The sequence below is a fragment of the Tupaia chinensis genome, unplaced genomic scaffold, assembly GCF_000334495.1.
Source record: "Tupaia chinensis unplaced genomic scaffold, TupChi_1.0 Scaffold144991_2, whole genome shotgun sequence".
Taxonomy (NCBI): Eukaryota; Metazoa; Chordata; class Mammalia; order Scandentia; family Tupaiidae; genus Tupaia; species Tupaia belangeri.
This window is the reverse complement of record NW_006204851.1, coordinates 1,585,541-1,598,152: the sequence shown is the minus strand read 5'-3', so window position 1 is coordinate 1,598,152 and position 12,612 is coordinate 1,585,541. Positions and strand designations below refer to the sequence as shown.

Sequence of the window (12,612 nt, the reverse complement as noted above, 5' to 3'; positions counted from 1 at the left end):
GATGAGCCTAGAGGATTTTTGCCGCAACTTTCACAAACTGAATGTATGTCGCAATGTGAACAACCCTATTTTTGGCCGAAAAGAGCTTGAATCAGTGCTGGGATGCTGGACTGTGGATGATGATCCCCTGATGAACCGTTCAGGAGGCTGCTATAACAACCGTGATACCTTCCTGCAGAATCCCCAGGTTTGAGTCAACTATTTTCTTTGCCTCCAAGTTATGCAGCTAATAGGAACCCAGGTTTCACCTTGGTTCTCTCTGTAGTATTTCCTTAGCATCATGTCTACCATTTACAGCTATTTTGCAATATTCATCAACCAGGATCCCTAGGGATTGGCTCAGATACTTGTAAAACACAGCAGACTGTGTCTCTTTGCAGAGACATACCTTGGCAACATTATCAATTCTGAGTCACCTCATCTGGCTGCCTATTTCCTGGCCATATTGGCCATATGGCTCTTTGACAACCACTGCTTTCTTGTGACAGTCCCACATCGAAGGGAGAGAATCTGCTTCCAGATGCTGTCAAATTTTTCATTTCTGCTCACTGCCCAACTATAATCTTGTGAATAAATTCACATTTATTATATCCATCTTCTTCCTCATGCAGGTGACTCTTCTGAACTCCATCATATGCCTCCCATTTTTCGTCTAGAACCATTTCCCCCAGGATCACTGTCCTATCAGTGATTCCATCCATCCATCTCCCATTACAGTGGTATTCCAAGTGACATTCAGGGTCAAGCTCAGGGACATCCCCAAATTCAAACACCCAAAGCCTGGATCTTTGATAGACTGGATGATTTTATCCCCAAATGTGCTGATGAGGTAACCCATAGGAATAAGAATTCAGACCGAGGGGCCACCAGGTGGCATGGTGATTGGACTGGTGGACTCCCACATGGCCCACCCTAATTTGAGTCCCAGACCTAGTGGCTTGGGAATCATGCTGGGTATATGTGTGTGCATGTCCAAAATTCCAGGAGGAGAAAGGAGAAAGGACTGTAGCATGGCTTTCCACCTTGGGGCATGATTTCTTACATTCTCTCTCACTGCTCCTCTCCATCAAGCATGTGCCCTGTGGTAAAAACCTTAAAAAAAAATTCAGACTACATTGCTACCTCACTGCCCATGGGTGTGTCTTATCTTTCCAAGGACCTCATTGACCAGGTGTTTTGGAGGACACAAAGGCTGATGTACTGATTTACCTAACTCGCATTTTTCTTCTATTCCTTCCATTTTAAATGTGCCAAAGGAAAGAAAGTTATTATTATCCCCCATCCCATTTCAACCTGATTTACAACTCATTTACAATGATTCAAGTATCTGGCTGGAGAAATTGTTTCGCTATGTATATGTATAGGAATTGAAGCCTTGGTTCTACCTCTCTTTTATGTTTTTTTCTAAAGGGAGGGAGGGAGACAGATACATAGATAGAAAAATCTGATGCCGTTTAGTTTTATCACCCAATAGCACCATTATTCCCCAGATGATGGTTGGAAAGTCTCTGGCACAGGCTTATAACTTCCCTAAAGTGTTGGTAGCAAAGCATTAATTCTCCAAGAAAGTGGATCCAGACCTTCTACAAGCCACCTGCCTGGCCTGGCAATAGGATGATGCTGCAGTATCAGGTTGAGTCAAATAAGACCTTCTGTCTTTTTGAATTCTGGAATTTTCTGTAAACAACTTTTAAAAACATGGGGACAACAACAACAGAAACATACCAGGATTTTACTAGAACAAAGTATATAGGGGCCAGTCCTAGTGCTTAAGTGAGCTAGAGATCCCACATGGTCAACTCTTGAATACCTGCTCTTGAAGCTTGAAAAACACTGGGAGAGTATGTGTTCATGCCCCAAATACCAATAGGTTGGAGAAATGGAGGAGAAGGAATTATGGCGTGACCATGCCTCATTGTGAGGGGTGCTTTCTCTGTCTCTCCCTCTGTCTCATTCCCTGTCTCATTCTGGTGACCACATATGCCCTCTGACAATTAAAAAAAGAAAAAATAAAAAACAAGGATAAAGGCTCAGCCATCATGGTATAAGTGGTAGGGTACTCCTGAATGGTGGCTAGAGTCACATGGGATATGCAAGTTCTGTTCTGACCCATCCTAAATAGGTCAGGCTATGATCCTAGTTAACTGGGGGGTGAGGAGTGGGGCAGGAGAATCTTAACATGGCAAGACTCTGTCAAAAATACCATTATTTCTCTCCCCCTCCCATTCTCTCTCATTAAAAACAACATAAGGGGCCAGCAGGTTGCATAGTGGTTAAGGTGCTGGACTTTCATGTGACTGACCACTGTTCAATTCCCAGATTCAGTGGGTTGAAACTCATACTGGGCATATAAACGTGCATGCCCAAAATCCCAAGAGAAGAATGGAGGAGAAGGATTGTAGCATGGCCATCCCCTTGGGGGGTAATTTCTCTTTCTGTCTCTCTGTCTCTCTCTATCTCCCCAGCAAGCACACATGCCCTATAGCAAAAAACTCTCTCTCAAAAACAAAACAAAAAAAGCATCTTCTTTGGCCTAAGAATTAAGTTGTCCCTCAACACAGCTGAATGGCAAAGGGAGAAGTTTTATGATCTATACTTAGTAAGTCAATGAATGATCCAAGGCCTCATTGTACCAAAGCCCTGAAAATAAGATAAGCAAGGACTTTCCTTCCCAATGTAGGGTTTTCTTTCTTGAAATTTAAGCCAGCTCATTCGAAATGGGAGTGCTAACTTAGCTTTTTCCCTTAGTACATCTTCACTGTGCCTGAGGATGGGCACAAGATCATCATGTCACTGCAGCAAAAGGACCTGCGCACCTATCGTCGAATGGGAAGGCCTGACAATTACATCATTGGCTTTGAGCTCTTCAAGGTAAGAATGAGTATTGGAAGCAGAGAAAATGAAGGTAAACAGAGTAAAATTTAGGATAGTTTAGTATTAGGGGAGTTATTATTTTTCAAGAGGTTTTTGCTATAGGGCGCATGCACTCGCCAGAAAAACAGAGAGACAGAGAAGCAGAAAGCAAGAAATCCCTCCCCATAGGGGATGGCCACACCGCAATCCCTTCTCCTCCATTCTCCTCTCAGGATCTTGGGCACGCACACACGCCTGGCATGAGTTTAAGCCACTGATTCCAGGACTCGAACCGCAGTCGACTACATAGGAGTCATTACTCCAACTGCTGATCCCAAGGATTAGGGAAATTATTAAAGGCCCAAGAATAAAGAAGATATAAGACCTAGGATATTTTAACATAAAATCTGTATTTTGAACAGAATGGAAAATTGAATTATATTTCACTTCCAGGTGGAAATGAACCGCAAATTCCGCCTCCACCACCTTTATATACAGGAGCGTGCTGGGACTTCCACCTATATTGATACACGCACAGTGTTTCTGAGCAAGTACCTGAAGAAAGGCAACTATGTGCTTGTCCCAACCATGTTCCAGCATGGCCGTACCAGCGAGTTTCTCCTGAGAATCTTCTCTGAAGTGCCTGTCCAGCTCAGGTTCAGTTTTCTGAGCAAGCCCTCCAAATTCTTATTCTCTGATATGCTGCTAATCAAAAACCCTTTGACCCATTTCCCTCTATGCAGACATTCAATAAAACAATGTTCAAATCAGACTTAACTAACTGAAATGATGGTGGTAGAAATATTTCTTGCAATGGGATTATGGAAAATTCTCCAGTGGAGGTTTGAGCCCCAGAGCTCTGAGCTGTCATTTAAGGGGAATAGGTCTATAGCCTATGCTCTTCTATTTACACTTTATCTTCTGTTCTCTTCTAACTCTAATTGTAGAAACAGCTGATATTCCTCACTGCTCCTCTATTATGTTCTGAATGCTGGGTCACCAAACTGCCTTTTCACCCTAGCCCTGCCTACTCTCTGATCTTTATCTGCTGGTCCCTAAAGGAAGAGAAAAGGAAAACAAACTCATAAAATAGAAGCCACATCTGAAGAGCAACGAACTAGGTCGCCCAGTGTCTCATGCTTTTCAACAACAAAGTCTACTTTGGCAGACCCATCTGTTTTGTGGAAGCATTTGTCATCGGATGACAGATTTTTTTGATGTTCCAGGGAACTGACTCTGGACATGCCCAAGATGTCCTGCTGGAACCTGGCTCGTGGCTACCCAAAGGTAGTTACCCAGATCACTGTTCACAGCGCTGAGGGCCTGGAGAAGAAGTATGCCAATGAAAGTAAGAACTGCAAAGGTCTCTGGGAAAGCAAAATTCAGTTTAATTTATTGCACATATGGTTACACAATATGGTATTTTCAATCTAGAGAAGTCAAGATGGAGGTCAATCAAGGCAGAGAATAGGATGCAAACTTCTTTGGGCAAGGCATATGTGACATCCATTTTTATATTTTAATGTAAAATACGAAAAATGAAAGAACAGTAGAAACAAGTGTTTAGTCCTAGGTCATTGTGGTGGTGAAGCATTATGCTGAAAGTCCCAGAACTGACTTACTAAGATAACTTCTTGTCTATCTAGAAAGGGAACTTTAACCACTATGGTAAAAAAAAAAAAAATGTCACTTTCTTCTAGCTGTAAACCCATATTTGGTCATCAAGTGTGGAAAGGAGGAAGTCCGTTCTCCTGTCCAAAAGAATACTGTTCATGCCATTTTTGACACTCAAGCCATTTTCTACAGAAGGACCACTGACATTCCTATTATAGTACAGGTAAGCATATGAACAGGGATCCACAGGGTGGCTTATATTCTCTACCAGATACTAGATTATCTCAACGTGCTCACATATGTTTAGGATGCAGAGCAGGGGTTATTCTAGTTTTGTTTGTTTGTTTGCTTGCTTGCTTCGTACTCAAAATCACCTCCCAATAAGCATGGGCATTGAGTGTTTTAGTACTCTCCACTCTAAATTTCCTCTTCTCCATTATTTTTTTGGGACAAAAAGCCCACATTCTCACAGGCATACATGTTAAGACATGTACTGTAAATTCTCATGAGAGGAGGTGTATGACAGTTCAGATGAGCCCTTATGTTGTTGGATAGGATGGACTATTGCAGTCTGGCAGTTTTTATGCCTCAACACTTCTGACCAGCTGCCTTTATGTAAACATAGCACAGGTCTGGAATGATCCCAAACTCTGCTTTCTGGCTTTGGATCTGTGGCATCCTCCCCTCAGCCAAAGGGCTATTAGGGCAAGACAGAATGTAATGGTCTCTTGATTTTAAAACAGATCTTCCCAAGCTCAGCATTAGGATCTAGATGTCACTGGATGAAGGTCAGTGCCACAAAAAGGTTCATTCCTTTGACTTGTCTCTCTAGGTCTGGAACAACCGAAAATTCTGTGATCAGTTCTTGGGGCAGGTTACTCTGGATGCTGATCCCAGTGACTGTCGTGATCTGAAGTCATTGTACCTGCGTAAGAAGGGAGGTCCAACTGCCAAAATCAAGCAAGGCCATATCAGCTTCAAGGTTATTTCCAGTGATGATCTCACTGAGCTCTAAATCTTCTGTCCCAGAGAATCCTGACAGAGATTTCCATTATTTTATTTTCTGTCAGATGCCAGGTCTTAGCTAAGATTCATAATCTTTTGAAAGAAAATAATTCACAATAATTAACTTTTCTTCTCTTTGATAAGTTCCCCATACCTCCCAATCCAAGTAGCATCAGTAGCTACATAACCTATATACCTCCAGCAGCTGGACAGGGGGAGGTGACAGTCCTATCTGGAGATCATACACATGTTCACCAAGAAAAGATCTCTGGGGCTTCCGGGGGTGAGATTCAAGCAGGACAGTAAGAAGAACCTGGACATCCTACAGATATCTTTGCTATTTTTAGTTCCCAATATATCTCCTCTGTAGGGCATGTTGAGTAAGGAGGAAGGGTGATTAAGGCCAAGCTGGTCTAGCCTGACATCCCCACTCATGACTGAACACTACGGACTTCCCAGCAGCATTTCATCCAACCAGAGTTGACCTTAACTACACAATCCTTACCATCACAACTGCCACCACCAACCACCAACCACCACTACCATGACCATCATGACCATCACCACCATCACCACCTCCGGAAAGTGTAGTCCTGCCCTAACCCAAGTCACCCCCCAAAGTGAGTTGTACCTTCATGTTGAGGAAGCTTCCTAGGTATTTAATCATGAGCTAGAGTTCAATGAGGCCTAGACAGTGAAAAGGTCCTGAGCTTCAGCTCCATGGAAGCCAACTGTGTGCCACAAGAGGGAAAAGTGGAAGAAGCTGCAGTGGGAGACAAAACCTTGGTCCCCCACCCATCCACACACACCTACACTCACACACGCGCATATGGGCGCACATGAACTACCATTCAGGCAGTCAGTGGGCAAGAAGAAGAACAAGTGAGTACTATACATACACACACACGCACATGCACACGCACACGCACACACAGAGAAAAGATGAGAGAATCCATCCAGGCATGGTAGAGCTGGTTTTGGGCCCCTGACTGCAATGTGAAACCTCTTGCTGCTGCTGGGTTTACAAACAAGCCCGTTGTCCTGTGCCTCCGAATATCATTGATTCTGAAGATCCCATCTGTGGGCTTGAGACCACGGGTCTCGGCCAGGCTCCTAAGGCTTTTCCCTCAGTTGGGAAGCTTCATTCCCTGGGGGTGTTTGTTTGCCCTCTTGTTTTTCAGTACTTCTACAGAATTTTCTCTAGCAAGTCATTATGAAATGTTCTTCCCTCTGTCTTCATCTATCAACATTCTATCCCTTCTTTAAGGCCCAGCATAAATGCCACCTCCTCCATGAAGCCCTCCCTAACCCCATCCCAGACCTTCACTCTCAACAATATTTCAATGCTTCTGCAATAATGAAAAAGAAACATAGTTGTAGTACTTAGTCTAGTCCAGCATGCATTCATTTAAAAATATTTTGTAGTTTTTTTCTTAGCTCATTCATTTCCTACCATGTTTTCTAGCCTATGTAACTTCTGTGGTGACTTCACCATACTGCCTTACATAAATCAAATCACAATAAAGTTCATATTCAGTAAATTGACTAGGTTTCACTTGAATTGATGGCACAGGAGAGAGGGCAAGAGTGGCCATTGATTGAGAATTGTTTCAGAGCCACTGGAGGTGGGGGTACTTCACTGTATCTGAGCTCAGGTACAGATCTAATAGATTCAGATCATATACCGATGGTACAGTTCTTTAACCAAGTTGTGGGTGGATGGGCATGGAGAGGGGCTCTCTTTTATTCCATATTCAGGGACAGATGAGTGGTGTTTTTGATTACTTAATTTTGAAACCCCTCTGGGTTTGGGTTCTAGAACAAAGGTAGATCTTTCAAGAGCAAACCTCCTCATAGAAGAAAATATCAACTCCTCTCTCTCAGAATGTCACTTAGACCCAAATGGATATAAAGACTTCACTCATTTGCTTACATGCTTAGTCTCTCATCTGCCTATCACAGAATAGTATAAGAGGGAATACACTCTCATTTTTCCTTGAACTCTGCCTCCTGACATAAAAGGATGCCTAGTCGGAAAAGTGGTCTTCAAACTCAGAAAGACAGTTCTCAAGTAGAGCACTGCAATAACTAACCCAGTACACACTAGAGATTTATATATTCTAGATTTTTGTTAGAAATTTGAGGGGACAGCAGATGGCATAATGTTTACGTTGCTGGACTCCCACATGGCCGACCACAGTTCAAGTCCTGGACCTGGTAGCTTAAAACTCACACCAGGTGCGGGTGCATGTATGCCCAAGATCCCAGGACAATATTGTTGTCCAGGATATGTATCAACCTTCTCTGATGTTCTTCATAAGTCTTTATAACTACTCCTATACATGTGAATTAATTACCTTCCCCCAACTCTCTAAAAGACAGAATAAAATTTAAAGTGTCTCAAAAAAAAAAAAAAAAAAAGAAAGTGATTTGATTTGATACAAAGTGGATGAACATCGAAGACTTAATGTTAAATGAAGCAAGCCAGACTATGGAAAAGAGGCATTGTATGTCCCAAATGTGTGCATTCTATGGCAGAAATTGAAAGGTTGGAAGGTTATAATAGCAAGGAAGGCAATGGAGGATACTAGAGACAGTAAAGGAGGAGGTGGGTAATAGGGGGTGGAAGGGAGGAGATCAGGGAAAAAAAAATTTAACCAAAACAAAAAGGAAAAGTTATCTGTTGATGATAACGTATATGGTCATATCTATGACTTGACTAATATGCACTATATTCATGCTTGGAAAAACCATTTTGTGCACTGTAAAGGGATACAGTGATGAAACGTGTTTTTGTTTGTTTGTTTTTGTTTATTTTTTTTCCAAAAAAACACAAAAACCAAAAAACTAAAAAAGAAAAAGAAAAAAAAACTGAAGTATTCCACACAGGTAATGTAATCATTCTATATGGTCACCAGATGGCACTATGATATTACAATTAAGCTCAAAGAGGCTATCACTTTTTTTTTTTTTTTTAAGTACGAGGATTTTTTTGTCCCAAATAAAAAAGGGTGGAAAAGAAAAAGAACTAACAATTTTTGATTATCTGCTATGTTTTAGACTCGATGCTCAATGCTTTATATATGTGATCTCACCTTAAGGCCTGTGACAATCATATGAAGTGCTGTTGTTATCCCTGTTTTTCAAAGATAAGGAAGTTAAGGGACAGAAAGGCAAAATAACGTACTCATACTTGCTCATCCAGTGTAATGGCGTTAAGATAATCATGTCCATTTGGATCTCAAACGTGAATCTTTTCCATGAAAACATGCTGTCCAGCAGAAAGTAGTAATTAATGTCTTATGTACATCCATATTACCAGCTGAGTATCTATGACAGTGCACCAAGAATTGTGCATATCAATTGTTTTCTCAGAATCTTTACCTTTAACTTAACACTTAATGAATGCATATAATGTATAAGTAGACTTGGTCTTTCCAAAAGGAATCCAGTGGATTAATACACAGCAATATGCCTTTGATACATATAACATGAATAAATCTGAAAATAATTATGCTGAAAAAATTGTTGAGTGAAAAAAATCAGACAAAAAAGGGTATTTGGTTCCATTCATATAAAATCTAGAAAATACAAACTATAGAGACAGGAAACATATTGTCTATGTCGTGGGGAGGTCTGAAGACAGAGACAACAGGAATACGAAAGAGCCTAAGGAAATTTGGGGGGTGATGATTATGCTCATTATCTTGGAATAGCTTAGTATCTTGATTGCTTGTTGGTTACATGACTGTATGCATTTTTTCAAAATTCAACTTTTACTGTAAATAAATTTTAAAAAATAAAGCCTTATAACGACTTCATTCTACCCCACTGATCTTTTAAAATGTACATAAATACGCGTAAATACATTAAAAACTCCACATGACAATGTTATAATTTTTGCTTTCAGCAATTGTACATATATAAGAGAAGAGGAAAACAATCTCTTCCATTTACTTAAATATTGCTATTTTTGTTTCTTTCTTCTTTCTGGTATCATTTATGTTCAGCCTGCAGAACTTTCTTTAATATTTCCTTTACACTTATTTTTGAATTCTCATAATTTTTCACCATCTGAGAGTGTCACTATTTTGTCTTATTCCTGAAGAATATTTCTGCTGGTTATGAAATTCTGGTTTGACAGTTATTTTCTTTGTTAACAAAATTGACACATAATAGTTGTACATATTTGTGGGGCACAGTGTGTTTTTTCAGTACATGAATACAATATGTAGTGATCAAATCAGTGTAATTAGTCTATTAATCGCCTCAGATATTTGTCATTACTTTGTGTTAAAAACATTTCTTTTAGCTAATCTGAGATTTCAATAACTTATTGTTAATTATAGCTACCCTACTGTAGTATTTAACACTAGAACTTGCTTCTCTTATTTTGCTATAATTTTATATCTGTTAACCAACAATTATCTATTTATCTATTCCCTGGAAGTTACTTTCTTTCTTTTTTTTTTGTTTATTGAGAGTTTTTTTTTTGTTGTTGTTCTGTTTTTTTTTTTTTTTCTATAGGGCACTGCGCTCGCTGGAAAGACAAAGAGAGAGTGACAGAGAGCAAGAAATCACCACCCGGGGGGATGGCCACACCGCAATCCCTTCTATTCCATTCTCCTCCTGAGATCTTGGGCATGAACACACATGCGCCCGGCGTGAGTTTTTTTTGCTATAGAGCACATGCACTCACTGGAGAGACAGAGAGATACGGAGAGACAGAAAGTGAGAAATCATCCTCCAGGGAGGATGACCACGCCAAAATCTCTTCTCCATTCTCCTCTGGAGTTTTGTGCGCGCGCGCGCGCACACACACACACACACACACACACACACACAAGTGTGAGTTTCAAGACTCTGTCGGGACTTGAACCGTGGTCAGCCACATGGGAGTCCAGTGCCTTAACCACTATGCCATCTGCTAACCCCAGTTTTAGCAATTTAAAGACATCTTTCTACTGTCTTTTGGCCTCCATGATTTCTGATGAGAAATCATCTTTCAAATTATTACCATATGCATTATATGCCATTTTTCTCTGAGTTGTTTCAAGGCATTTTTATCTTTTTTTTGTTTCCACTAACCATCTCTCTGTCTCCCCCACCCCGCTACCCTTAAGCCTTTTGTAGTCATTCTTTAACTCTCTACTTTTATGAGGTCATCCTTTTTGGTTTCCACATATGAGTGAAAGCATGTGATATTTATTTTTCTGTGCCTGGCTTAATTTACTTAACATAATGCCTTCTAGGCTTGCCCATGTTACGTCAAAGACAGGATTTCATTCTTCTTAATGCCTGAATAGTATTTCAGTGTGTGTGTGTGTGTGTGTGTGTGTGTGTGTGTTTGTGGGTATGTGTGGATGTGCCCACCACATTTTCTTTATCCATTTATCTGCTTATGAACGCTTAAGTTGATTACATATCTTGGCTGTTGAGAATAGAGCCACAATAAACATTGGGGTACAGAAAATCTGTATGATATACAGCTTTCTTTTCTTTTTGGATGTATGTGTAGTAGTAGGATTGTTAGAGCACATGGCACTTCTAATTTTATTTTTTGTGTCTGGAATTTCCACATTGTTTTTCATAATGGTGGTACTACTTCACAGTTATGTCAACAGTGTAAAAAAGATTTCCCCTTTTTCTCTACATCCTTGCCAGCATCTGTATGACATGAAGTTTTTTTTTTTTTTGAGAGATTTTCACTGTAGGGCGCGTGCGCTCGCCAGACAGACAGAGAGAGACAGAGAGACAGAAAGCGAGAAATCACCCCCCAGGGGGGATGGCCATGCCACAGTCCCTGCTCCTCCATTCTCCTCTCGGGATCTTGGGCACGCACGCACACGGCGTGAGTTTTAAGCCACCAGATCCGGGACACGAACCGCGGTCGACTACGTGGGAATCCAGCGACATAGCCATTACGCTAACTGCTGGTTCCCTGACATGAAGTTTTGATAAACATATACATGGTAAAATGATCTACAGTCAAGTAAATTTACATATCCATCCTCCTCTACTTTTTTGTGAGTGCTCATGAAATCTACTCTCTTAGAAAATTTCCAACATACAACACAGTATTATTATTATTTTTAAAATTTTGCTAGAGGGCATGTGTACTCACTGAAGAGACTGATAGAAAGAAAGAAAGTGAAAAAACACCCTTATGCCACAATCCTTTGACTTCCATTTCTCTTTTGGATTTTAAGGCACTTATGTGTCTAGGATGTTTTTCAAGCCTCCAGCTCTGGGATTTGAATCATTCAGTCAACCATATAGAATCCAGACACCACATCACCAGCTAGCCCCAACTGTGTATTATCAGGTTGTCGGGAAAGTCATAACGTAAGTTTCTGTTTTTCTACACAAAAATGAGTCATGACTGTCCTGATGACTTAATATTAACTGAAGTCATTATGTAGTACATTATATCTCTAGAATGATTCATTACACTAGTGAAATAAGTTGGACACAGAAAGAAAATTACTGCATGATCTTACTTGTATATGAAATCTAAAACCATCAAATACATCAAAACAGAGTAGAACCATGATTAACAAGGGCAGGGAGGTGAGAGAAATGAGGAAATGTTGGTCAACTGATAGAGTTACAGTTATGCAGTTATTAATATATCACATTATGCTTTGTTTTGATTTCCCTGATGGCTAACGATATTGAGCATCTTTTTATATGTTTATTAGTGATTTGTATATTCCTTTGGGAACAATGTCTATTCCAATCCTTTGACATTTTAAATTGGATTATTTGTCTTTTTTAAATTATTGAATTGCACATATTATTTATATATTTTGGAGCTAAGTCATTGAATACATATGTGATTTCCAAATATTTTCTCCCATTTTGTGGGTTTCATTTTCTATTTTTTGTTTGTTTTCTGATAATTTATTTACTTCTTTCATTTCATGAGAGAGATAGAGAAACTGAAAGACAAGCACTGGCAATAGGGACTCACTGCAATTCTCCTCCAGCTTTTTCAGCTAGCCAGGATCATGAGCATGTGTGCATGCACCTGGCATGCACAGGCTGACTAGGGGATCAAACTCTGATCTCCCATATGGCTTCCAGTATTGCATAGCATTGTGCTACCACTGTACCATCACCGCTAGGCCCTTTTTCTAT

General features: G+C 40.3%; 1 protein-coding gene across 1 annotated transcript in view; it reads left to right on the top strand.

The window, feature by feature from the left end:
• The window catches only part of CAPN6 (calpain 6), a 33,394-nt gene extending 26,267 nt beyond the window's left edge, over positions 1-7,127 (top strand). Inside the window, exons 9-14 of the mRNA XM_006167733.3 lie at positions 1-187; positions 2,749-2,871; positions 3,307-3,509; positions 4,080-4,201; positions 4,554-4,690; positions 5,300-7,127. Of these exons, the coding sequence (XP_006167795.1) occupies positions 1-187; positions 2,749-2,871; positions 3,307-3,509; positions 4,080-4,201; positions 4,554-4,690; positions 5,300-5,482 (955 nt within the window). The 3' untranslated portion in view covers positions 5,483-7,127. The remainder of the gene's footprint in view (positions 188-2,748; positions 2,872-3,306; positions 3,510-4,079; positions 4,202-4,553; positions 4,691-5,299) is intronic.
• Positions 7,128-12,612: the final 5,485 nt, after the last annotated feature.